Below are 26,134 nucleotides of genomic sequence, written 5' to 3' on the forward strand. Positions count from 1 at the left end.
CATGCCTGCCCAGGCCCTGGCCAGCTGTAACCTGAGGGGAGGTGGATGAAAGAGTCCCAGAGACCACCAACTTCTTGGCATCTCTTGGTGGAAGCAGAGCAGCCATGGCTTCTGCAGTCACCTGGCTGGGCTTGGAGAGAGCAGAGGTGGCTTTGGCAGGGCCAAAGGTGTTTGAGGATGGTCTCTGCAGCACTGAGCCACCTGAACTTGCTCACGGCTGCCTTCATCTGCCTCTGGGAGTGTTCCTTCTGACCCAAACTGTGTTCCTGTGCAGGTAGTGAGCAAGGAGCTGGTTTGCAAGTCATGCCTGACTAGGACCCTGAACAAGCTGGAGACCATGATGACCATTCTGCAAGGGGAAACTACCCAGGGCACCATGACACCGACCGGCATCGCCGACAACATCCTCAACATCACAGGTTGGCTCTGCTCAGGGAGCTGGGGGGGGCAGCTGACCAAGCCCCATGGGGGACAGGCTTTGCCCAGGGCTGTCCTGGCTTGGGCAGCTGTCTCTGCAGACATTCAGCTGTAACAGCTGTTTCCAGACTCACTGACACTGCAGGGAATTCTGTTTGGTAAGCAACTTTGGCTTCCAGGAGTGGCCCTTCCTGGCTGCAGTTTGAGGAAGCAGCTCAGGCTCACTGCAGCATCTAAGACCACTGTGTGGAACTTCACAGAAGCACAGAATGGGTTGGTTGGAAGAGACCTCTGATGTCATGGAGTCCAACCCTTACCCCAGCACTGCCAGGGCACCACGTTTCCATGACTGAAACCCCTCCAGGGGTGGGGTCTCCACTGCCCTGGGCAGCCTGGGCCAGGCCTTGACAGCCCTTGTGGGGAAGAAATTGCTTTTCAGTCCCAGGCTGTCCCATGGTGTGTGTGAGGGGTGCTCAGGGCCTTGCTGTGGCTTCTACCAGGCTGCCTGACAGGACTGGTGCTGTTGTAGCTGTCCACTGTGCTCCTTTGTCCTTGGAGGAGGCAGCTGTGTCCTGGGCAGGATGCTGCAGACTCCCTACACTCCAGCACTGGCACCTCTGCTACCCTGGCACTCCCACCCCTACCACTCTGTGATTTGATTCTGTGATCCAGACTGCAGCAGCTGTGGAGGCTATTAACCTCTTCTCTCTTTGCACCTTTCTTTCTCCCCTGGCAGGAGACCTCATTCATCTTGTCAACACAGTTTCCCAAGAGTCCAAGCCCCAGGAGCTACTCTCTGATGCCCACAATCTCCTGCTGGCTCCCAAAGCCTACAACCTGTCCTCCAGCCTGATGCGCATCCTCATGAGGTCTCGCGTGCTGAACGAGGAGCCCCTCGAGTTGCTGGGAGGTGAAATTAAGGCCACAGGCAAGAGGTCTGACCCCTTTAACTTGCTTTGCTATGAGAACACACCAAACTGCCAGTTCTCCATCCCCCAGGCCTTCAACACCACCCTTTCCAACCTGACTGATGTCATTCAAGTCATGTTCCAGGTGGACTCCAATCCTTTCCCTTTCGGTTACATCAGCAACTACACTGTGTCCACCAAGGTGGCCTCCATGGAGTTTCAGACACACACTGGGGTGCAGATCCCCATAGGGAGCCTGGACTCAGAAAAAGCCATCACTGTGATGGTGTCAAACAGCACAGATCCAGACAATCTCTCTGCTGGCACTGAAGTCATTGAGCCAAGAACTTCTGTGAACCTGATTGTGACAATGGAGAGCAACAACAGAGAAGCAGGGCTGCACTTCCAGCTCACTTACAGAGTCCTGAATGGTAGGGCCAGCTCCTTGTGCTCTTTGCTGTTTCTTCCAGTGGGAGAGGAGGGCTGCCAGGGGAGAGCTTGTGCATGTCAGGTACAGCCAGCAAGTTCTGTGCTGCATGACTGAGGTTCTGGCTGTCACAGGCATTGTCCAGTCCCCAGTGTCATCATTGGGGCATTCTGTCTCTGAGCAGCTTCTGCTTTCCCCAGCCTTTCTGTTAAACCCTGTTGGCACTGGAGGGACCTGGGCCCAGCTCTCCCTTAGTCATGGACTGTGGTAGTCTCTTCCCCAGGGGTCTTCTGAACTGCAGGCTGAGAGTGTACACTGTGGAAAAGATCCCTCCTGACTTTGTGTTGCTGATGCTTCTTCATGAGCATCCTCTGCTTCTGGTCAAGCCCCCCCTGGTGTTTCTGAAGGACTTTTGCTTTCTCTGCCCTCCCCACACAGAGCAGTACCTGGCTAGGGAGCCCGAGCCATTCATCATGGCTTATCTCCATCACGAGCCAGAGCCCAACCAGCACAACTGCAGTGCCTCCAAGAAAATTGGTCTGGATGCCCTGGCTGGAAGTGACCACAAACTCTACACCTTCTTCACCTCACCCAGGTAGGAGCAGCCTCTCTTGTAAACATTGCCATAGAATTGTGGAATCAGTTTGGTCAGAAGAGACCTTTAAGGTCATGAAGCCCAACCCTTACCCCAGTACTGCCAGGTCACCACCAAACCATGGCCCTCAGCACCACAGCTCCAGGGCTTTGAATCCCCTCCAGGGACTTCTTCACCAAAAGGGTTGTCAAGGCCTGGCCCAGGCTGCCCATAGAGAGGGGAGATGCCTCATCCCTGGAGCCATCCCAGGTCAGGTTCTCTGGGGCTCTGAGCAGCCTGCTGTGGTTGGGGATGTCCCTGCTGGCTGCAGGGGGTTGGACTGGATGATCTCAGGGGTGACCTTATCACTCTCTACTACTACCTGAAGGGAAGTTGTAGACAGCTCTCTTCTCCCAGGCAGCCAGTACCAGAACAAGAGGACACAGTCTCAGGCTGCACCAGGGGAGGTTCAGGTTGGATGTTAGGAAGAAGTTCTACACAGAGAGAGTGACTGCCCATTGGAACAGGCTGCCCAGGGAGGTGGTGGAGTCGCCGTCATTGGAGGTGTTCAGAAGGAGACTTGATGGGGTGCTTGGTGCCATGGGTTAGCTGTTTGGGTGGGTTGGATTGGTTGGTGGGTTGGACACGATGATCTTGAAGGTCTCTTCCAACCTGGTTTGGTTTATTCTAAATAAAGGTTATCTCTAAAGGGTCTCTTCCCACCCAAGCCAGTCTGGGATGCTGTGAAGTTACACCACATTCCCTGGGCTCTTCCTCTGTGGGTGCTTGCCTGTCCCTGCAGCAGGATGCTTTCCATGGACACTCATCCATCACAGTGGGCTTTGTGTCCCTTCACCAAGCAGATGAATGATGTTCCCTTCCTGTCCTGCCCTTCTGCAGAACTGATGACCCAATCCAGAAATACTACTTCAACATCACAAACCACTTCAGCTGGACCCCCGTGGAGGTGACCCTGGGGCTGTACACCTCCCTCTGCCAGTACTTCAGCGAGGAGGAGAGACGCTGGAAAACAGAAGGCATCATCCCTTTGGAGGAGACCAGGCCAGACCAGGCTGTGTGCTTAACCCAGCACCTCACTGCCTTTGGGGCCAGTCTGTTTGTCCCCCCAAACTCCGTCCAGTTCATCTTTCCTGTGAGTAGGACAAAGCAGAGGCTCTGCAGCGTTGCCACAGGCTGAGCAGGTTGCTGTCACTAGGCTCCCGTGGGCTTGGTGTGGAAGCTGGGTCATGGCTGACTCGTGCCCAGATTGCAGACCAACACCTGAGAACCTGTGGGAGCTGCAGGTGGGCACAGCTCACAGAGAAGCTTGGTCCTCTGGTTATGAATGCTGCTTGCTCCTGCTAAAACCAGACCTTTGCAGATGGTTTAATTCCCTAGTCTGGGCCCCTCACAGTGTGTTCACCTCTTAGTGAGGTGCAAACCTTCCTTCCAGTATGGTCTTATCTCACCCAGCTTGCACCTCTGACCTGCTGCTTGCCTCCCAGAAAGCTCTGCTTACTCTCTTGGTGTGACATAGGTGGAAGCAGAGAGCCCTTGGCAGCTTCAGCCACCTGCTGCACTTACTCTGCACAGCCTGTGCAGGGAAAGGTCTCTCTCTGAGTATAAAAATGGTTTTGGTTGGGAAAGACCTTTAAGATTGAGTCCAACCCCTACCCCAGCACTGCCAGGTCACCACTCAACCATGGCCCTCAGCACCACATTTCTATGGCTTTGGAACCAATCCAGAGATGGGAACTGCACCACTGCCCTGGGCAGCCTGGGACAGGCCTTGACAGCCCTCAAGGAGAAGAAATTGCTCCTCATATCCAACCTGAACCTCCCCTAGGGAAATGTGATGACGTTTCCTCTTGTCCCCTTCGTTGCTTGTTCCTCCAGAGCCCAGCCCCCACCTGGCTCCAATCTCCTTTCAGGGAGCTGTAGAGAGCAGTGAGGTCTCCCCTCAGCCTCCTATTCTCCCAGCTGAACACACCCAGCACCTTCAGCTGCTCCTCCCCAGCCCTGTTCTCCAGACCCTTCCCCAGCTTTGTTGCCCTCCTCTGGGCCTTGCCCAGCCCCTCGATGTCCTTCTTGCAGTGAGGAAGCATTTGCCTGCAGTGTCTGTGAGCAATGGCACAGCAAGGAAAGAAGCAGCACAGCTCCTGGAGAATGGAGGTTTCCCCCTGGGAAAGGAGTAGCTGCTTTCAGTGTGTTTCTTTTCTTGTAGGCTCAAGGCCCAGGTCTCAACTACATAGTTCTGCTGACTTGTGCTGTCTGCTTTGTCACCTACTCGGTGGCTGCACTGATCGTGCACAAGCTGGACGTGATTGACGTGGCCCGGGTGGGGGTGATCCCCTTCTGTGGCAAGAATGGGCTGTATAAGTATGAGATCCTGGTGAAGACTGGCTGGGGTAGAGGCTCAGGTGAGTCCAGAGTCTGCTCCTCTGCTCAGTGGTATCCCTGTGGCTTCCCTGAGGTCTCCCCTCAGCACATCATAGTCACTGAGGCTGGAAAGGCCTCCAAGGTCAGCATTGTGCACAGGGCTGTTCCTGCTGGAGGTTCAAACCAACACAGGGTGGCTGGGGTTGGATAAGCCCTCTAAGATCATCCAGTCCAACCAGCAACTCAGCACCACCATGACCACATGTGCCCATGTGCCATATCTGTGTGTTTTTTGAACCTCCCTAGGGATGGTGAGTCCACCACCAGCCTGGGCAGCCTGTTCCCATACCTGACCACTCTGTTCCCTTGCAGGCCCCAGCACTGGGCTTGTGCTTGGAGCAGCAGCTCAGCAGTCAGTTCAGGGCTTCCCACAGCATCACCTCCCACAGTGTGGTGATGGGGCAGGTCAGCAGAGCTGTGCAAAAGAATCACAGAATCATAGAATCAATAAGGTTGGAAAAGACCTCAAAGATCATAGAGTCCAACCCATCACCCAACACCTCATGACTACCAAACCATGGCACCAAGTGCCACATCCAGTCCCCTCTTGAACACCTCCAGGGACGGCCACTCCACCACCTCCCTGGGCAGCACATTCCAGTGGCTAGCAACTCTCTCAGTGAAGAGCTTTCTCCTCACCTCCAGCCTGAGCCTCCCCTGGCACAGCTTGAGATGGTGTCCTCTTGTTGTGGTGCTGGGTGCCTGGGAGAAGAGGCCAACCCCCACCTGGCTACAACCTCCCTTCAGGGAGTTGTAGAGAGCAAGAAGGTCTCCCCTGAGCCTCCTCTTCCTGCTCTGGAGAACTGCCCTGTGAGGAGAGGCTGAGAGCCCTGGGGCTTTGTAGCCTGGAGGAGAGAAGGCTGAGAAGGCATTTAATAAAAGTTTATTAATATCTGAGGGCTGGGGGTCAGGAGGAAGGGGACAGGGAGAGGCTCTGCTCAGTTACACCCTGTGATAGGACAAGGGGCAATGGATGGTGTTGGAGTAGCAATCAATTCTGGTCCTAACAGCCGGGGGGCCACCAGGCCCCCCGGCCTTTTGTCACCACCACCATCACCCAGTGCACACCATGGGGAGGCCATGGGTACTCACCAGAGATGAGAGGAGGATCCTCCAGCCCCGAGGGGCTCAGCTTAGGGCTGCTGCCCTTCCTGGTGGGGATTACATAGGGGAGTGGGTGGGGAGGGCCAAGTGGCCACACCTGGGGTGGGAGGAGACTCCAACAGAGCCCAGGTGCTGTGGGTTTGAGGAGAAAAAGGGGGGAATGGGGTGGGTGGGATAGGAAAGTGGCAGAGATGGTGGTGAAAGGAGGAGATGCTAAAATAACTTTATTTTCAATCCATCTTCCATGATGCACAACTGCAGCTCATGGTTTGCTTTGCCTCCATACAAAAACACCAAGCCCATCCATTCTTCACAAAGCAAAGCACAGTGGTGGCCAATACAGTGAAACCTCTCCCTCAGTATCATTCTGCTTGGCAGCAAAACCTGTGCTTTTCAGATCAAAATAACAAGTTTTAACAACAACAACAAAGTTCTCCAAGAGTGAATTTTCTCCCTGGATAGCAGTAGACAACACCAGGATGCTGACGGGACTGGAGCATGTGCCCTGTGAGGAGAGGCTGAGAGCCCTGGGGCTTTGTAGTCTGGAGGAGAGAAGGCTGAGAGGGGATATAGTAAATGTTTATTAATATCTGAGGGCTGGGGGTCAGGAGGGATGGGACAGGGACAGGCTCTGCTCAGTTACACCCTGTGATAGGACAAGGGGCAATGGAGATAAACTGCAGCACAGGAGGTTCCACCTCAGCATGGGGAGGAACTTCTGCACTGGGAGGAACTTCTGCACTGGAGTCACAGAGCCCTGGAGCAGGCTGCCCAGGGAGGCTGTGGAGTCTCCTTCTCTGGAGCCTTTCCAGCCCCATCTGGATGTGTTCTGTGTGCCCTGTGCTGGGTTCTGTGCTCCTGCTCTGGCAGGGGCGTTGAACTCAATGATCTCCTGAGGTCCCTTCCAACCCCTAACATCCTGTGAGCCTGTGTGCTCTTGGGCTGGGACAAGCTGGAAGGAGCCACCCAGGGCACAAATACCCCAGGCCTGCTTCCCTGGACTGGTCTGAGGTTGCAATAACAGCCAAGAGGCAGCAGTTGTTCCTCACATCTGACCTTCTCCCACAACAGCACTCAGGTCCTGTGGGCCCCTTCGACCATTTGCCATTCTCCAGCTTCCATCACTTTGTTCCACCATCTGAATCTTTCCCAGCAGTGTGAAGGCAGACAGCTTGGGTCTCTGATCCAGGGCTGGGTTGGTAGCTAGAGCTGCCAGAAACATCATCCTGGCCTTAGAAATCCAGGCAGCTGGGATGTGGAGGCTCTAAACAAGGTTGGAGGTAGAACTGCCACTATGTCCCTGCCAGAAACCTGCTACTGCTGCTCTCAGTGTAACCACTAGTGTCACTGGGAGCAGCTGTCTCCTGAAGCCACCCAAAGGACCATCCAGGTTGAGCAGGTGGACTAAGGAGCATCTGGCAACTGGTACCAGAGACAAGACAAAGAAAAGAAGTCATTCTTGATGGAAATTCCCTCCACAGCAAACATTTTCCACCAGGGTGTTAGCAAGGCAAGGAATGGCAGCTTCAGTCTCCTCCAAAGAGGAGAACCATGAGCATGGCAAGTCTATGCATCAGGCCAAGCTGAGCAGCTGCCCTGCAGGCTGTGTGACACCATCCTGGGGTATGGGGTGGCTGTGGAGCACGTCCCTCCCTCCCAGGTTTCCCTTCCGAGGGCTTGTTGCATCTGTCCACAGGTTGCTGGCAGTCAGGGCTGGGGAACCCCTCTGGCTTGGCTGGGCTTTTCTAACCAAGTCCCCTGACCTCTGCCAGGTACCACTGCGCACGTGGGCATTGCCCTGTATGGTGTGGAGCACAAAAGTGGTCACAGACACCTGGATGGGGAGAACGCCTTCCGCCGCAACAGCCTGGACGTGTTCCAGATCGCCACCGAGCGCAGCCTGGGCAGCATCTGGCGCATCCGCATCTGGCACGACAACAAGGGTGAGGCCTGAGGGGCTGGGGCCCACCACACCTGGGGCAGAACCAGGCTCTGCTCCACCCAGGACCTGGGCCTGCAGTCTGGATCAACCCTGGTGGGACACTGTGGCTTGGGGGGAGGGTGTGTGGGGGAGCACCGGCACAGGTTGTCCAGGGAGGCTGTGGCTGTCCCCTCCCTGGAGGTGTTCCAGGCCAGGCTGGATGAGGCCTTGAGCAGCCTGGGCTGGTGGGAGGTGTCCCTGCCCGTGGCAGGGGGTTGGAACTGGATGGTCTTTAAGGTCTTTTCCAACCCAAGCTGTTGTATGAATCTGTGAGGGTGAAGTCCCCACCATGAGTCATCTGGGCTGCACTCCCATACACACAGGAGGCAGCCTGCTGGCACAGTCTGAATGTCCATATGACCAAGGAGGTGACCTGGCTGTCACTCTGCAGTCCCCAGGAGAAGATGGCATCACAGGATGTCTCTGCCGTCCCACTGAGGGGCTGTTGCCTGGTTCTCAGCTCTGCAGCTCCACACAGGCAATGTCTGCATGAAATACATTCCTTCACCTCTGCACTTGCAGGCCTCAGCCCCTCCTGGTACCTGCAGCACGTCATAGTGCGGGACCTGCAGAGCAGCAAGAGCTACTTCTTCCTGGTGGACGCCTGGCTGTCGGTGGAGAGCGAGGACAGCGACGGCCTGGTGGAGAAGGAGGTTTATGCTGCTAGTGAGTGCTCACCCAGGCTGTTGGGTGTGATGGGGGAGCAGCATGGTCCTGAGCAACATGGCCCTGAGCCAAGAGGGAGATTCAGACTGGAGAGAAGGGAGAAAGGCTTGACACAGGCTGGGGAGAGCCTGGCCCAGGTTGCCCAGGCAGGTGGTTGATGCCTCATCCCTGGCACCATCCTAGGTCAGGTTGTTTGGGGCTGTGGGCAACCCGCTGTGGTCAGGGATGTCCCTGCTGGCTGCAGGGGGCTGCGCTGGATGAGCTTGTAAGATTCTTTCCCACCCAAAGCAGCCTGGGATTCTGTAGCAGCAGTCAGAGGAGGGCCCACTGCTAGGTGCCCTCTGCAGGGCAGGCGTCCCTGAGCATCCATGTGTGTGTGCCAGGCGAGGCTGAGCTGCGGAGCTGCTGGCGGCTGCTGCGCGTGGAGCTGCAGCGAGGGTTCAGCGAGAAGCACCTCTGGCTGTCGCTGTGGGACCGGCCGCCCCGCAGCCGCTTCACCCGCCTGCAGAGAGCCTCCTGCTGCTGCCTCCTCGTCTTCCTCTTCCTCTGTGCCAACGCCGTCTGGTACGGTGTGGTGGGCAACGCTGGCCTCAGGTACGCCCTGCCCTGCCCTGCCCTGCCCTGCCCTGCCCTGCCCCGTGCTGCTCTCCCCCAGCCCTGCCCAGCCCTGCCCTGCCCTGCCCCGTGCTGCACTGCCCCAGCCCTGCCCTGCCCTGTGCCGCACTCCCCCAGCCCTGCCCTGCCCACGCTGCTACCCTCCTGCCCTGCCTGCGCTGCCCTTCACGGCAGGACGAGGCCTCAGGGCTGCTGTCTGTGGCTGCCCTTGAGTCCTGCTCTTCCTGTTCCAAAGAACATGGGACCAGGACATGGCTGACCAAGGACAAACCAACTTTCCCCTGTCCCTGGCTGACACAGCCCACACCTGTTTCCTTCTCTTGCACATCTGGAGGGCCAGCTGTGCAGTTTAGCTGGCAACCCCGAGTGTCCCTGCTGACTCTGGCCTCTGGTCTTGCTTCAAAGCAGCAGTGTGGCCGTTTCCAACCTGGTCCCAGTTAATGTGGACACGGTGGCTGTGGGTCTGGTGTCCAGCGTGGTGGTCTACCCTCTCTACCTGGTCATCTTATTTCTCTTCCGGATGGCTCGTGGCAAGGTAATGAGGGGAGGTAGTTGCAGGCTGCTCAGGTGGGTGTGGTGCCACCAGGTTTGCTCACCTGAGGCCAGCTCCTGCTGTTTGTGGCTCATCATTCCTCCAGCTGCTCTCTGTAGTTTCACAGTCGTGCCACTGCCCTGCACCATGGCCAGACCCTTGCCCGCAGCAAGTCTCAGCCTCCCTGCTGAGCTGGGAGCAGCCCCTGATCTCGGAGGTCACTGCCTACTTCTGAGCATGCACACACAAACCTAAGTGGGCAGCTTTTACAAGTATCAGAGGGGTGGTGGGCTGTGCTATGTGTGGGTAGCAGTGCTCAAGGTGGCTGGCAGGCAGTGGAGGATGCCTCAGCCCTTCCTGCACGAGCGTGGAGCTCCCCAGCCGAGCAGAGAGCTGATGGGTTCCACTGAGCTGCAGGATTCTGAGGCCACCTCCAACCCTTGCTTTCCTGCTCTAACCTTCTTGCCTCCTGCAGGTCTCAATCACCCCTCCCCTCACCCACTCAGACCAGCAATCCTTGGAGATTGACAACTACCTGGACTCCTCCATCCTCGACAGCTCCTTCCCCACCTTCCCTGGGCTGCGGGCAGAGGTAAGCTGCTTCCCACCCCAGGGCTGGATAAGCTGCAGGGCTCTGTGTGCTCCCCTGCATGGACAATGTCCATCCTCAACTGCCAGTTCAGGAGATGGTGCCTCTGGTGAGGAAGGAGAGCCACAGCCCTTCATCTCTGCCAGCCCCAGGTACTGAGCACAAGCTGACTGCACCTCCTGCTCTGCCTGGGGTTGAGGGAGGTGATGCTGCCTCTCTGCTCTGCTGAGACCCCCTTGCAGTGCTGGGGCAGCTCTGAAGTCCTCCGCTCAGACGGGGACCTGTTGGAGCAGGGCCAGAGGAGGCCACAGCAATGCTGGGAGGGCTGGAAGCCCTCTGCTGTGAGGCCAGGCTGAGAGTTGGGGTTGTTCAGTCTGGAGAAGAGAAGGCTCCAGGAGACCTTCTGGTAGCCTTGCAGTGCTTGAAGGGCTGAGCAGAAAGCTGGGGACAGACTTTTGAGCAGAGCCTATGGTGACAGGAGAAGGGGGGATGGCTTGAACTGAAAAAAGGAGATTTAGACTGGAGAGAAGGAAGAGAAGGAAGAGATTTGTTACACCGAGGGTGTTGAGAGCCTGGCCCAGAGCTGGTACAAGCCCCATGCCTGGCACCATTCCAGCTCAGGTTGGGGTTCTGAGCAGCCTGCTCTGGTTGGGGATGTCCCTGCTGGCTGCAGCAGGGTTGGACTGGATGAGCTTTGGAGGTCCCTTCCCACCCACACCAGTCTGGGATTCTGTGGGTATTCCCAGCATGCCTGGGCACCTCCTGGAGGCGTGGAGCCAGGGCTAGCAGCAGCTCAGGCTTCTGTCTCCACTGCCTGCTGACGGTGACAAAGTGCTGGTTTAGCCAGGCACAAACCAGTGTCAGGTGCCTGAGGTTTCTCCACTCCCTCCACAGGCCTTCTCTGAGCAAACCAAAACAGATCTGTTCCTGGAGGACTCCAAGAGGTGAGTGGGTTTGTGGGGGTGGAGCAAGCAGGGGTTTAGTGCCATGTTCTGCTTTGGTGGCTGGGGTTGTGCTCTTCCCAGAGCTCCTTCACACTGCAGCTTTGCCTTCCCCACACACCCCTGATGCTTGCACTCATTCTCTGTTTCTCCACAGCCTGGTGCGCTGGCCCTCCAGTGAGGCCCTGCTGAGCTGGCCAGACCTCCTCAGCGACCCCTCCATCATGGGCAACACCATCCAGAAGCTGAGGAGAGGCCGAGCCAGCCGCCACCTCGGCCTGGAGGCCCCGCTGCCTGCGGAGGAGGACAGCCTCTCGCTGGCTGTCCACCAGGGCCAGCCTCGCTATTTCTCTGCCTCGGGTGGGTCTGAGGGCAGCCTTGCTCTGGGCCAGGCTTTGAGTGGCCAGGGAAGGGCAGGAGGAACAGTCTGGCCCCTGGCAGAGCCTGTCCCAGCACTGCTGGCTGCAGAGTGAAGGGCAGAAGTCTGCTTCTCTAGAGATTTTAAGTCCCACCTGGCTGCATTCCTGTGTGACCTGTCCTGGGGGATCCTGCTTTGGCAGGGGGATTGCACTTGATGATCTCTGGAGCTCCCTTCCAACCCCCACCACGCTCTGGTTCTGTGGTTGTATTTTCTTAGTTGGGATTTCAGTCTGGGAAGGCAGAAATCCTGGTGTGGGTTGGACTGCAGTGAGTGGCCACCATGCTGCTGGCAGGCCAGGAGCAAGGTCCTGTGTTCCCATGGGATCTGAGACAATCAGAGCTTCTTCACTGGTTGCAAAGCCACAGTAAATGCCTGGGGGCAGAGAACGTGGCCTCCTGCACCACCAGCTTCATGCCAGGCTCTGCAGCCAAGCTGGAGATAGACAGGAGCTGGGGGTCAGGGTGCAGGGGAGGACTGTCCCGTGGAGAAGGAGCTCACCCTGGCCCTCCTCCTCCTCAGTTGCACAATGTGGCTGATCCTGAGGAGTACAGCACTGTCCCCCAGTGTGGGGCTGGTGCTGGGTGCTGGGCTCCTGCCAATGCTATCTGCTCTTTCCCCAGATGAGGACCTGATCCGTCAGATCCTGGCAGATGGAGCTAGTGGCATCTCCCACCCCCAGGACCTTGGGCCATACATGAGGGCTGAAACAGATCTGATCTCAGGCCTGTAAGTATCTGGGGAGTTGAATCCCCCTCTGAGCCTCCTGGCCCTTGGTCTCCAGCAGAGCTCCACAGTGGCTGAGCTGATCTGGGTTTGAGACATTGCAAGATGCCTGGGGCAGCCTTGTCATGGTCACTGTGTTCTTGCTGGCCATGAACCCTGCAGCCCCAAAGCCAGAATCAAAGCACAGGTCTGGTGAGGAGCAGCTGAGGGAGCTGGGAGCGTTCAGCCTGGAGAAAAGGAGACTGAGGGGAGACCTCATTGCTCTCTGCAGCTCCCTGAGAGGAGGTTGGAGCCTGGTGGGCCTTTGTCTTCTGAGTAACAAGCAATGGGACAAGAGGAAATGGCCTCAAGTTACCCCAGGGCAGGCTTAGGTTGGCCATGAGGAACAACTTCTTCCCCTTGAGGGCTGTCAAGCTCTGTCCCAGGCTGCCCAGGGCAGTGGTGCAGTCCCCATCCCTGGAGGGGTTTCAAAGCCCTGGAGCTGTGGTGCTGAGGGCCATGGTTGAGTGGTGCTCTGGCAGTGCTGGGTTGAGTTGGACTCCATGATCTTGAAGGTCTCTTCCAACCCAAAGCATTGTACAATTCTTCACCCCTTTGCCTTGGCAGTTCCAGCATGTTTGGGGAGAAAGTGGAGGCTGTCATGATGCAGAAGTTGAATGACAAGGGCCAGAGCATGGCAGCTCCTCCCAGGGAAGTCAGCAGATCAGCCAAATCAACATGGACAGGTATGAGTGCTGCAGTTTGCTCATCCAGCCCAAGCCCCTGCAGCCAGCAGGGACATCCCCAACCAGAGCAGGCTGCTCAGAGCCCCAAACAGCCTGGCCCGGGATGGTTCCATGGCTGGGACCTCCCAGGTTGGGATAACCTCTCCAAACTCGCCCAGGACTAGTGGAGAGCTTTGTGCTGGGCCAGCGGTGTGCCCAGCCCTTCCTGTGCCACTGGGACCTTTCTGCAGTGGCACTGCCCCTCGCTTCCCTTGCTCCTCCAGTGGCAGACCAGGCCTTCCGGAAGCGCTTGCTGCCGGCCTGGTGCTCCCGGCTGGCTCACGGCCTCAGCCTGCTGCTCTCGGCCGCCGCCGCGGCGCTCTCCGTCTGGATCGGGGTTGGCTTTGCTTCCAGCGTTGCCCTCATGTGGCTCATCTCAGGGATATTCAGCTTTCTGGCATCCTTCTTGGTCTGGGAGCCGCTGAAGGTAAGGAAAACGAGAGGGCACCAGCATGTATCTGCATGTGAGGCCACAGCTGGAGTGCTGGGGCCAGCTCTGGGCTCCCCAGTTCAGTACAGACAGGGAACTGCTGGAGAGAGCCCAGGGGAGGCTGCAAAGCTGCTGAGGGGCCTGGAGCAGCTCTGTGAGGAGCAGAGGCTGAGAGCCCTGGGGCTGAGAGCCTGCAGAAGAGCAGCCCCAGAGGGGAGCTGAGCAATGCTCAGCAAGAGATAGAGGCTGGGGGGCAAGAGGCTGGGGCCAGGCTCTGCTCAGTGGTGCCCAGGAACAGGGCAGGGGGCACAAACTGGCACCCAGGAGGTTCCATCTGAGCAGGAAGAGAAATTTCTTTGGTGTGAGGCTGCTGGAGGCCTGGAGCAGGCTGCCCAGAGAGGTTGTGGAGTCTCCTGGTCTGGAGAGCTTCCAACCCCCCCTGGGCATTCTGCCCCTGGGCAAGCTGCTGTGGGTGCCCTGCTGGAGCGGGGGTTGGACTGGGTGATTCCCAGAGGTCCCTTCCAGCCCCTACTAGTCTGGGTTCTGGGATTAGCTGTAATTATCCTCCTGTCTAGGTACCAACCCAGCCAGCCTGGACACTGTCTGCATCCCTGCAGCATCCTGCACACCAGCTGCAGTAGCAGAGGCAGGGCTGGGGGCAGTTTGCTTTGGAGGACATCCAGCTGCTCTCAGAGCGCTCAGGACCTGTGCCCTGGTGGCTGTTGGTGCTCAAGGCCCACAGGAGGTGCTCTGCAGCCTCACCGCTCTGCTTGTGTCCCCAGGTCCTGCTGGAAGCCCTCTACTTCTCGCTGGTTGCCAAGCGCCTGCACCCCGAGGAGGATGACACTCTGGTGGAGCACCCCTATGTAGAGCATGTCTCGGAGAAGATCAGCAAAGTCCGACCCCCACAGGGCTTTGCCCTCTTCCAGGCCAAGGAGGAGGCCAGGAAGGTCAAACTGCTGCACAGAATGCTGAAGGTGAGCCACCTCCTGCCCGTGGTGCTGAGGGCAGAGAGCTGGCTCCAGGAGCTGAGATCAGTCTTTGTGTGTCCTCCCAGTCCAGCTATGACTCCCTGAGCTAGTAGGTGCATAGCTCCAGTCTCTGCCTCAGTTTCCCCATCTGTCTGGTGGTGACATTCCTCTTGTTTGTGAAGCTCTGAGATCTGAGGTGGCTGGAAAGCAGAACCATAGAGGGGTGGTTTGGGGAGGCCAGCATGTTTGACTCCGTAACTGGAGGGTTTGGGGTAGGCTGAGGTTTGCAGTGTGGAGCAGGTGGCAGCTTGCACAAGGAAAATCATTAGCTGAGGTTTGGAGATATCCTACCTAGGAGCAGGAGTTCCAGTGGCTTTGCAGCTCCTTAGGTCTCATCCTGGGGACACCCAGCTGCTCTAACTGGGTAAGGGCTGGAAACCCCAGGACTGGTGGAAGCTGGGGATGGAAGTGAGGACCAAGCTCCCTGTGCTGGGTGCAAGCCCTTTCTCTCTCTGCATGCCAGAATTCCCTGATCTACATGATGTTCCTGCTGGTGATCCTGCTCACCAATTATGGAGATGCCTCCCGCCACAGCAGGGCCTTTCTCCTGCAGAGCTCCATCAAGCAGCAGCTGGGCAGCAGCGAGTTCCTGCGCATCAAGAGGTGACTGGGGCTGGGCAGGAGCTGGAACAAGCTGTTGCCTTCAACTGTTAAGCTGTGCAGGGCTGAAGTGAGGAGCTGGGGAGCAGCTTGTGCTCCACAGTTGCTCCTATAAAGCAATGCTTTGGCTTGAAAGAGACCTTAAAGCTCAGCCAGCTCCAACGCCCTGCCATGGGCAGGGACCCCTCCCACCAGCTCAGGCTGCTCAAGGCCTCATCCAGCCTGGCGTGGAACAGCTGCAGGAGGGAACAGCCACAGCCTCCCTGGGCAACCTGTGCCATTGTCTCCCCACTCTCACTCTCAAGAATTTCTTCCTCATCTCCAGTCTCAGTCTCCCCTCTCCCAGCTCCAAGCCACTGTCCCTCATCCTGCCACTTCCATCCTTTGCCACAAGTCCCTCCCCAGCTCTCCTGGAGCCCCTGCAGGTACTGGCAGGCTGCTCTAAGGTGTCCCTGGAGCCTTCTCTTCTCCAGTCTGAACAGCTCCAACTCTCTCAGTCTGTCCCCATAGGGGAGGTTCTCCAGTCCTCTGATCATCTTCATGGTCTCCTGTGGCCCCTCACCAGCTTGTCCCAGCCACCCAAAGCCACAGAAGCTTTTACTTTCCATGATTTGCATCTGGAAGGAATCCAGTGAAGTCGATGGAGTTCTGGGGTGAAGGTGGTGTGAAGGGAGCAGAGCAGAATCAGGTCCTTAAATGTTGTCTCTTTTCCACTGCACTGCCACAGCCCCACTGGTCTGCCCCTCCTCCAGGTGCCAGCTGGATCTCCTTTAGGTTAGGCAAGTCAGGCGAGTCCTCTGCTCCAGATGGTGGTGGGTGAGACCTGCAGAGCTGTCCCCGAGCTGTGTCTCTCCCCCCTTTGCCCTGTTGCAGGTCAGATCAGTTCTGGCTCTGGATGTCTCAGGTGTTCCTCCCATACCTCTACCACAACCGCTCCGCCCAGGAGAGCTCCAGCACCACGCTGGGCACCGCCCGCCTGCGCCAGCTCCGCCTGCAGGAAGGTACCTGGGCCAGGAGGGCACAGGGCTCCGCTGTCACCAGCTGGGTGGTGACATTTCTGGAGGGATGAAATGGCCATGGCTGGGTGCAGATGGGGCTGAGGGAAGCAAGGCAGAGGTGACAGAGGCAGCTTGTCCTTTGTGACCTGCATTGGTTCTGCTCCTGTCAAGCTGATCGGCGAATCGCAGGATGCGTTTGCCTGGGAGGGACCTTTCAGGCCATGGAGTCCAACCCTTGACCCAGCACTGCCAGGGCACCACTCAGACATGGCCCTCAGTACCACATCTCCAGGGCTTTGAAATCCCTGAAGGGAGGGGGACTCCACCACTGCCCTAGGCAGCTTGACCCAGGCCTTGACAGCCCTCAAGGGAAAGAAATTGTTTCTCATGTCCAACCTAAAGCATTTCCTCTTGTTCCTTGGGAGAAGAGCCCAACCCCCACCTGGCCCCAGCCTCCTCTCAGGGAGCTGTAGAGAGCAAGGAGGTCTCCCTCAGCCTCCTCTTCTCCACACTGAACACCCCCAGCTCCCTCAGCTGCTCCTCACCAGCCCTGTTCTCCAGACCCTTCCCCAGCTTTGTTGCCCTTCTGGGGCTCACAGGGATTTGAAGAGGGGTTGACTTTGTGGCCTTGTCTCTGAGGACATGGAGGTGGAGTGGGCTTGTGAAGAAGGGAGATAGCAGGTGTGACAGCTCTCTGTGGGGTGACAGTGTTGGTTTCATTCCAGCTGAGTGCCAGCGTAGTGCCCAGGACATCCTGCACAGCCTGGGCCGGGCTGGCAGGAGGAGCTGCACCGACCCTCACAGCTTCTCCACTGCTGACTATGGAGCTGGCTGGGAGAAGGCAGCTGTGAACTTGACAGCTGCATGGTCCCACTCACCACCTGACCTGACAGGGTAAGGAGCTGCCCAGTCTGCATCTACCCCCCTGCTCCATTCACCAGAGATGTGGCCCTCTCTCCAGTTGATCTGGTGCCCATCGTGCTTCCCAGCCTGGTCCCAGTGAGGCCAACTGCAGCCCTTGAGCCTGGCAAGGTGCAAATAAACACGGAAGTGCCCTGGACGTGTGCAGAGTGGTGATAGGAGTGGTGGGAGGCAAGTAGCTGCTGCTCGTCCAGCTTCCCTGGAGATGGACAGTACCACCGTGGGCTGTCTGAAGGGCAGCATCCTGCTGTTCTGGGGCCCAGGGGCATCTCCAAGAGCAAAGCCGAGCTGCAGGACAAGGTCACCCAAGCCCCCATGGGGCCCACAGAGCAGCACTGGCTTTCTGCTAAAGAACTGGGTTGTGGAGATTGGCCTTGACCAACATGCTGGGCATTAAATCAAGGTTAATTTCCGCTCTGGTTTGTTCCTGAAAACATCTTCATTGAAGTCTGAGGGACCAGAGGGGCTTGGGGCTGTTGGGAACACTGAGATGGATGCAGTGTGTCCTGTGAGATGAGTCGTGAGGCGGTTGTCACCCCTGGAGGTGCCACTCTGGGGGCAGGGTCACACAGGAGTCAGTGTCCTTCAGCTCTCCCCCCCGGCTCCTCTTCTCTGCAGGGTCTGGTACTGGGGCTACAGCTCCTTCTACGACAGCAGTGGCTACGTGCAGGAGCTGGGCCCCTCCCTGGAGGAGAGCAAGGCTCAGCTGGAGTTCCTTCAGCAGCACACTTGGATTGACAACATGTGAGTGTGGCAGGGGAAAGGAAGTGTTCTGCTCTCACCCAAGTCTGCAAGGGGTGCTCCTGGGCTGCCCCTGGGGGAAAGGATCTGTGGTCCTATCAAACAGTGACAGCAGAGTTGGGGTTAGAACCACAGGACTGTTGAGGGTGGAAGGGACCTTTGACCTCACCAAGTCCAACAGCTTGCCCAAAGCTCACAGCCCACCCCTGCTGCTGAGCCACTGCCACTGCACCACCTCCCTCAGCACCACATCCATGCAGCCTTCCAGGGACGGGAACTCCACCACTGCCCTGGGCAGCCTGGGCCAGTGCCTGAGAGTACTTTCTGGGAAGAAATTGTTCCTCACGTCCAACCTAAACCTCCCCAGCACAGCTTGACGCCATTTCCTGTTCTCCTGTCACTTGTTGCATGTGAAGAGAGCCCAACCCCCACCTAGCTGCAGCCTCCTGCCAGGGAGCTGCAGAGAGCTCCCCCCAGCCTCCTCCACACTAAACACCCCCAGCTCCCTCAGGGCTCCTCACAGACTCATTCAAGGCCCTTCACCAGCTTGCTTGCTCTTAGTGTTGTCCCAGTGCCCTGAGCTGCTCTTTTCTCCTCAGGAGTCAGGTGGTCTTTGTGGAGCTGATGCAGTACAACCCCAGTGTGGACCTGCATGTGGCCATCACCCTGCAGCTGGAGTTCCTGGGGGATGGCCAGGCCATGGCTGCCGTCACCATCAGCCCCTTCCCGCTGCTGCGGCTCAGCGAGGGAGTCACCCTGCAGCTCCTCATGATGGTGAGCCTGCTGCCTGCCCTCTCCTCCTCTTCCCTCTGGGTCACTGCACAAGGGACCCTGGGCTCCCAGAAAGGCAGTGTTGGTCACTGTGGACCTCTTCCTCAGGCCACTTGTCCCCATGCCTGGCACCACTCTGCTCCCAGGCCTGCACAGCACAGAGAAGCCGTGCCTGGCACCGCTGAGGGACAGGAGGTTCCCTGCCTGGGGCAGGAGGTTCCCTGCCTGGGCCAGGGGTCAGTGTGAGCAGAGCCTTCTGGCTGCTTCCCCCATGCCACCAGTGTGCTGGGCATGGTTCAGGGAGCTTGAGGGAGCTGTGAAGGTCTGGAAGGGCTCAAGGGGTGCCCCAGGTGTAGGCTGCCAGAACTCAGCCTGGGACTTGGAGCTTTTATTGTCCTGGGGTGGTGCAGCACAGCAGCCAAGCAATTGCCTTCTCCTTCCCTGGTAACTTCTCCATTCCTCTCCCAGGTCTTCCTCATGATGTTTGTGGTCTACTTCGTGGTGTCTGAGTCACTGTCCATCAAGAAGGAAGGCAGAGCCTACTTCACCCAGTGGGGCAACTATGGCCAATGGCTCTTCATCCTGCTCACTACCTGCACGGTGCTGGTGCACCTCAGCCAGGCCACCCTTGCTGACCAGCAGTGGCTCAAGTACCTCAACAACCGCAAAGGATTCACCAACTTCTACCAGGTGGCCTTCCTCAACACCATCTTCAGCAGCTTGGCTGCCTCTCTCCTCTTCCTCTTGACTGTGCAGGTATGGAGAGGGTTGGGTGGGAGCAGCACATGGACAGGGATGTTGCTTTGGTCCTCCTATGCCAGTTAGTCAGCCGTGTCCAGCCCCACGGCAGGGGCAGCAAAGGACCTCGATGTAAAAGGAAGTGCAAGGGTTCTTCCTGCCGTGCCAGACACACAAGAGGGCTGCTGCAAGGCAGAGCAGATGCCATCCACCTCTGCTGGAGACACTTCAGGTCTCTAAAGCCTCACAGCCCTCGGTTCCCTTGAGGACTTCAGCCTCACTTCAGCTCATGGCTGAGCTGATTTTGTCTTCAGGGAGCCTTTTGTGGGTAGGATGTGTCCTCCACTTTGCCAGTGTAAGCTTCTCCTGCTTAAAGGAGTCCAGGGGGGGCTGAGTGCTGGACATCCTCAACAGGGAGCACAGATTCACAGCATACTGGGGCTGCAAGTGCCAGAGCTCCCCTGCACCCTGGTGCTTCTTGGAGGTCCTTTGAGCTGGCAGGGAGCAGAACTGGTCCCACATGTGGAGGCTGTGAGGCATTGGGGAAGCAGCTGAGGGCCAGCTCCAAGGACAGCCCTGTGTGCTGATCCCAGGGACTCTGGCACAGTGTGAATCATGGAACCACAGAATCAGTTTGGTTGAAGGACCCCCTCAAGACCACCAAGTCAGAGCATTGTGTATCTGTAGCTGCAGGACAAGAGCAGAGCACACCAAAAGGTCCATTCCTCATGGCAGGGCAGGGCTGGTGTGGAAGAGGCTGTGCAGCAGCACACTGGGCTGGCAGGACCTCAGGGCACCTCACAGCCTCCTTTCTCCTGCCCCCAGGCCGCGCAGCAGCTGCGCTTTGTCCGGCAGTGGTCTGTCTTTGGGAAAGCCTTTCAGAAGGCCATGAAGGAGCTGCTGGCTGCAGGCCTGGTGTTCACCCTCCTCATCCTGGCCTACGCTCAGCTTGGCTTCCTGGTAAGGACCTGCTGTCCCCATGTCTCCCTGGAGAGTGGCTGGTGGCAGCAAGGGCTGCCCAGGCTCCTGCTGGGCCTTGCTCCTCACCACACCTGTGCGTCCTCAGGAATGCTTGTGTCTGCCACAGGCCAGGTATCTTTGGCCAGGGGTTGTGTCTTTGGCCTGTGCCTGTCCCAGCTGATTCATGGCCCCTCCTCAGGGCTCGTGTTTTGCAAGCTGGGGTGATGAGTACTGGGGGTCAGTGCTCGTAGTGATGGGATGAACTGGGAGAGGGGAGATTGAGACTGGAGATTGGGAAGAAATTCTTTCCAGTGAGGGTGGTGAGATGCTGGCAGAGGCTGTCCAGGGAGTTTCTGGATGTCACCTCTCTGGAGGTGGTGAAGGCCAGGCTGGATGAGGCCTTGAGCAGCCTGGGCTGGTGGGAGGTGTCCCTGCCCATGGCAGGGCCTTGGAACTGGATGATCTTTAAGGTCTCTTTCAACTCAAAGTGTGATGCTATGGATGTTTGCCTGCTGATCCCTTCCCATTCCATCCCGTCCCTGATGTCCACTCTGCAGCTCTTCTCCTCCTCCTCGGAGTCCTTCCGCAGCGTTGGCAGCAGCCTCCTGCTGCTCCTCGCCATGCCGCGGGGCAGTGTGAGCCTCCGGCCCGGCCTGCCCCAGCCCTCGGGGCTCTACTGCCTGTTCTGCTCCAGCTACATCATCCTGGAGGTGTGGATGGTGCTGAGGCTGTTCGCCGTGGTGCTGATCCACAGCTACCGGGAGATGCGCTTCGAGCTCTACCGCCCTGCCTTCGAGCCCCAGGACTATGAGATGGTTGAGCTCTTCCTGCGCAGGCTCAAGATGTGGATGGGTTTCAGCAAGGCCAAGGAGGTGAGCAAGGCCTGGGAGATGCTGTGGGGAAGAGCCCAGGAGCAGGCTTGCAGAGTCAGCCTGGGGTTGATTTAGTGGGGGTGGCTTTCTGAGCTCTGGCACTTGGTGACCCCAAAGGTCTCTGCCAACCCAACAGTTCTGTGGTTCTGATGTCCACATCGGGGAACCCCAGGCTGCTTTGGGACCTTCAAACCCCATCCAGTCCAACCCCCTGCAGTCAGCAGGGACATCTGCAGCTAGAGCAGGCTCACAGCCCCAAACAACCTGACCTGCAGTGGTTCCTGGCATGGGGACATCTCCCACTCTCTCTGGCCTACCTAGGCCAGGTCTCAGCACCCTCAGTGTCAAACATTTCTTCTGTGTCTAGTCCACATTTCCATCCTTACCCTTCCTTTGCCTCTGGCTGCTTTCTGCTGCTCTTCACAGTCAGGTTCCTCTGGCAGGTGACCATTCCTGGAGGCCCAAGAGATGGGTTAGCTGTGGGAGGATGTAGGGCCATCTGCTGCCAGTTCTGTCCCACAGTTCCAGGTGTGTTTATCTGGCATCTGTCCCTGACTCAGCCAGGAGTGGCTCAGAGCATCCCTGTCTGGGGCAGGACATAGTGGTGCCTGTGGGACAGGACATAGTGGTGCCTGTGGGACATTGTTCCCAGCTCCAGTGGCAGCCCGGACTGCACCCAAAGCAGTAGGGCCAGAGGTTGCTCAGGGAGGTGGCTGAGGCCCTGTGCCTGGAGATATTCAGGATCAGGTTCGATTTATCCCTGAGCAGCCTGCTCTGGCTGGAGGAGTCCCTGCTGCCTGCCCGGGGGGTTGGTAAAGATGCCCTTGGAGGGTCCCTTCCCACCCGACTCAGTCTGTGTCTCTGTGACTGTGAGGTGTCTCTGCCCCCACCCAGTTCCGGCACAAGGTGAGGTTCGAGGGCATGGAGCCGCTGCCCTCCCGCGACTCCAGCGACTCCAAATCCTTCCGGGGCCCCACGCCCAGCGCCGCCTCCGACAGCTCCAGGGCCTCCACCTCCTCCAGCCAGCTGGACGGACTCAGCCTGGTGCTGAGCACCCGCGACAGCCTGGAAGTGGACGCTGACATCCAGCGCCTGCTGTCGCTCTTCGAGCTGCTGCTGGCTCAGTTCGATCGAGTCGCCAGGGTGTCGGAGGACGTCTGCCGCATCGAGCGCCGGCTGCAGGGCTGCAGCTGCCGCCGCAGCTGCCCCAGCCTGCCCCAGGGCACTCCCGGCAGCTACAGCGTGGAGCAGGGACCCTCCCCGGAGGCCTTCTCCGACACGGACCCGCGGGATACGCCGGGCAGCCAGGGCTCCGTGCCCAGCCGGCTCCTCCGAGCCCGCAGGGGCCTCAGCGTGGCAGCCTCGGTGCTGCCCCCACACAAACCCTACCCTGCTGCGGCTCCTGCGGTGAAGAAGAAACGTCCTGGGCGGGCCAAGAACAGGGTACACCCCACCGGCAAGTAAGGGGCAGGGCGCCGGACGTGGTGGGGAGCAATGCCCTCAGAGGGCAGAGAAGGGGTTTGCAGAGGGTGGGCTGTGCCCACTGCCGTGCAGACCTGGAGCTCAGGAGCTGCTGCTCTGCAAGCTCCTGCCGTGCTGGCTGGACCTGTTGGGGGCGTGCGGTGGGGCTGCTGCCCGTGCCGAGGCTGGCACCACCACCACCCTCCACAAAGCAGTTTGTGCCCGTGAGATGTGCTGACCTCACTGCTGGGGCTGCCCAGCGCCTGGGGTTGGGTGGGGAAGGCTGAGCCTTTTCTCCAGGGAAGGCTGCACAAGGTGTGGTGGTCAGCAGAAGGTCCCCTTGGGACCGAGGCAGTATTATGGACGTTGTGTTTGGTTGTCTTTGGTTCCTGTTCCTGGCTCCCTGTGCACCACAAAGACACTTTACTGGGGGCTGCTGGCACAGGGTCACTGCTACCGAGCTTCCCTCCCTTCCCTGCTGGCTGTGCCAGGTGGGAGCGGGCAGAGGAGAACCTCAAAGTCTTGGAAGGGTTGGACTGAGTCTCTGGAGTGGTGTTGCCCAGTCCCCCTGTGGAGGAAAAGCTGCAGGTTTCAGGATGGTATTTACCCATAGGTGGGGTTTAAGCATAACTATATAAACCTAGCTCTAGCTAAGCGCTCTCTGCAGCCAGCTCAGCTCACTTCCAGTATTGGCTACTTCTACCCTCCAGAAATGGGGACTCTGCTCTCTATTTAAAGAACTCTCAATATTTAAACCCCAAGAGGGGACATTGAGGGTCCTCTGTGCCCACCTCAGGGCTAGGCTCAGAGAGGGGGACCCTGAGCAGCAGCTCAGCCCAGCCTGAGGGCCCTCTGTGCCCACCTTGGGCTGGCAGGAAGCAAGTGTGGGGTTACCAAGGTGCTGGCTTCACTGTGGTCCCCACCCTGGCCCCCTTGCCCGCCTGTGGTGGTCCATGGGGCACTGCTGCCTGCTTGGCTTTTCTAATCCAAGGAATGTATTGAGCTAAATCTCTGGATTTTTGGTTTACTTGTTGGTTTGTACTGCCCAGCACTTTAAATAAGGCTTTCCTCATCTACCCATGACACAAGCGAGCTGCCACCCAGGAGAAGACAGCACAAACCCAGTAGTGTTTGCTTGTTTGTTTGTTTGCTGAAATCATGACTGAAATGAGCTCCTGCTGGTGAAGCCAACACAGCCCCTCCCCTCCCCCCCCCTCCCCAGCATGCCCCTTCCCGAGCAGAAGCACAAAGGCCTTGGGGAAGGCAGCTGCAGCCCCAGCAGAGATTTGGTCAGGGATTGGCACAGGCTGCCCAGGGAGGTGGTGGAATCCCCATCCCTGTAAGTGTTCCAGAACTCTGTGGCCGTGGCACTGGGGGACGTGGTTTAGTGGCCATGGTGGTGTTGGGCTGGGGGTTGGACTGGGTGATCACAGAATGGACCTCTGGAGATCATCCAGGGCAACCTCCCTGCCAAGGCCAGGGTCACCTGGAGGTCACACAAGAACACAGCCAGGTAGGCATTGGCAGTCACCAGAGATGGAGACGCCAGCACCTCTCTGGGCAGCCTGCTCCAGTGCTCTGCACCCTCAAAGCACTTCCTCCTCATGGTTAGAAGGAAATTCCTGTGCTCAAGGTTATGCCTCTCGTCTTGGAGATCCCTTCCAACCCAGAGAGTTCTATGGTTTCGTGGCCATGGTGGTGTTGGGTTGGACTTGAGGATCTTAGAGACCTTTTCCAGCCCATATGATTCTATAGTTTCAGGGCCAGGGTGCTCTTAGGTTAAAGATTGGACGCCATGATCTGAGAAGTCTCCAACCAAAACCCTTCTCTGATTCTATTTATTGAGGTGTCCATCCCCTTCCCCCCACTCCTGTTACCCCAAAGCCCCCTGAGGACTGGCTGTGTGCTGAGCTACAGCTGGGCTGGGGGGTGCTGAGCAGCATCCCAAGCCCCTTCCCCAGGCCCTGGGCTGCGTTGGCTTCGCCACCCATTTCCCCTTGTGTCTAATGTCAGTAATTTATATGGGGTTGGGGTTTGGGTTTTTTTGTCCAAATGTGTATATTTTTATATCTTTGCTATATTTTCATAGCATCAGGACCATGTTTGAAGTGTCTGTAGATAGGAGACAGAACACTATTGTCAGAGTTATTTAAAGGATGTATGAAGTGCTGCTGCTGCTGCTTCTCCTCCTCTTCTCCTCCTGGTCTTGTCCCATCTGTGCAGTGTGAGGTGTCTGTGTGGACGTGGTGTGTGTGCTCTCCTCCCAGCCCAGGGCTGGCTGGGCTGCCTTGAGGGTTCTACTGGGGTCCATTAGGAGCCCCAAAGTGAAGCAGAGCCTGCTCTATGCTTTGGGAAGGTGATCGAGTGGGAGGGAGCCTCACTGCAAGTGGGAAGCAGTGCCAGGGCTTGCCTGGAGGTGTTTGCCCATACCCATGGCAGGGGAGGCACTTGGTTGCTAATCACATCACCTCTGGAGCCTCCTCCTTCTTCAGCTCCTGGCACTTCAGCCAGGTACAAGAGGAACAGCCCCAAGGTGCCCCAGGGGAGGTTTAGGTTGGACATGGAGAACAATTCGTTCCCCAAAAGGATTGCCAGGCCTGGCCCAGGCTGCCCAGGGCAGTGGGGAGTGCTCATCCCTGGAGGGGACCTCAGGCCATGGTTCAGTGGTGCCCTGGCAGTGCTGGGGCAAGGGTTGGACTCCATGACCTTAAAGGTCTCTTCCAACCAAACCTATTCTACTGTTCCATACTGTAAAAGATTTCATCCCAGCTGCCCCTCTGCTTCCTGGGCTCCAGGCACCTCCCCATGTCCCTCTGGATGGCTGAAGGACACAGGGGTGCTCCTTGTGATGGCTCTGGTGAAAGTTACCTTTGAACTGAGAGAAGGACAGATGCTGTGCAAGGTTGCAGCAGGGTGTGGGTAGAAGTGAGCTGTAGGGAGAGGGTGTTGGTCACTGTGCAGGTTGCTGAAAGAGCAGATTGCAAAGGAGAGAGAGAAACATCCCAGCAGTAAGTAGGAAGCTTCCTCAGTGAGAAGCAAGGGCAGGTAGAAGAGCAGAGGATGAAGAGGGGCCTGCAGTTCAGTAACAGTTCTTGGAGATGAAGGATTCCAGGTGCCTGGAGCAGACAGAACCAGCAGTGAGGTCAGGGATGTGAGCACAAGCCCTGGATGAAGCTCAGGAACACTTCTGACCTTCAAGGCCAAGTTTCTGGCCAAGAGAGATGAACAAGGAGTTACTCAGGGGCAGGTGCTGCTGGCTGGGCCACCAGCCCTTGGTCTCTCTGGGTTCTTACCTGCGAGATCTCCTCAGCACAACTGCACCAGAACAGCCACTCCAATTCCACCCTGGCTGCACCCCAGCAGTGCCTTCCAGCCACCCCTGAGGGTTGTGTGGGAACTTCCAGTGAGTCAAGTCCAACCAAACAGGTCTTGGACACCTCCTGAGTCTTCCAAGAGCCAGAGAGGTTCAGGCCAGTTCTCAGCTGACGTTTGCTCAGTGGAAGAGGCTGT

At 57.9% G+C, this 26,134-nt stretch overlaps 1 protein-coding gene across 2 annotated transcripts in view; it reads left to right on the forward strand.

Moving 5' to 3' along the window:
• LOC137445064 (polycystin-1-like) overlaps positions 1 to 26,079 on the forward strand; it is a 90,827-nt gene extending 64,748 nt beyond the window's left edge. For both annotated transcript variants that reach the window (XM_068146470.1, XM_068146472.1), the window contains exons 22-46: positions 275 to 419; positions 1,154 to 1,756; positions 2,191 to 2,347; positions 3,227 to 3,479; positions 4,551 to 4,746; positions 7,642 to 7,812; positions 8,373 to 8,516; positions 8,900 to 9,110; positions 9,540 to 9,666; positions 10,139 to 10,255; positions 11,147 to 11,196; positions 11,351 to 11,553; positions 12,235 to 12,340; positions 12,944 to 13,062; positions 13,326 to 13,528; positions 14,314 to 14,508; positions 15,026 to 15,165; positions 16,036 to 16,163; positions 16,886 to 17,054; positions 17,700 to 17,825; positions 18,422 to 18,596; positions 19,062 to 19,349; positions 20,157 to 20,291; positions 20,849 to 21,163; positions 22,058 to 26,079. In XM_068146470.1, coding sequence (XP_068002571.1) covers positions 275 to 419; positions 1,154 to 1,756; positions 2,191 to 2,347; positions 3,227 to 3,479; positions 4,551 to 4,746; positions 7,642 to 7,812; positions 8,373 to 8,516; positions 8,900 to 9,110; positions 9,540 to 9,666; positions 10,139 to 10,255; positions 11,147 to 11,196; positions 11,351 to 11,553; positions 12,235 to 12,340; positions 12,944 to 13,062; positions 13,326 to 13,528; positions 14,314 to 14,508; positions 15,026 to 15,165; positions 16,036 to 16,163; positions 16,886 to 17,054; positions 17,700 to 17,825; positions 18,422 to 18,596; positions 19,062 to 19,349; positions 20,157 to 20,291; positions 20,849 to 21,163; positions 22,058 to 22,627 — 5,046 coding nt within the window. In that variant the 3' untranslated portion in view covers positions 22,628 to 26,079. The remainder of the gene's footprint in view (positions 1 to 274; positions 420 to 1,153; positions 1,757 to 2,190; positions 2,348 to 3,226; positions 3,480 to 4,550; positions 4,747 to 7,641; positions 7,813 to 8,372; positions 8,517 to 8,899; positions 9,111 to 9,539; positions 9,667 to 10,138; positions 10,256 to 11,146; positions 11,197 to 11,350; positions 11,554 to 12,234; positions 12,341 to 12,943; positions 13,063 to 13,325; positions 13,529 to 14,313; positions 14,509 to 15,025; positions 15,166 to 16,035; positions 16,164 to 16,885; positions 17,055 to 17,699; positions 17,826 to 18,421; positions 18,597 to 19,061; positions 19,350 to 20,156; positions 20,292 to 20,848; positions 21,164 to 22,057) is intronic.
• The last annotated feature ends 55 nt before the right edge of the window (positions 26,080 to 26,134 follow it).

This window comes from Melanerpes formicivorus, unplaced genomic scaffold, assembly GCF_026170545.1.
Source record: "Melanerpes formicivorus ecotype bairdi unplaced genomic scaffold, bMelFor1.0.p_v2 SCAF_14, whole genome shotgun sequence".
NCBI classification, from domain to species: Eukaryota; Metazoa; Chordata; class Aves; order Piciformes; family Picidae; genus Melanerpes; species Melanerpes formicivorus.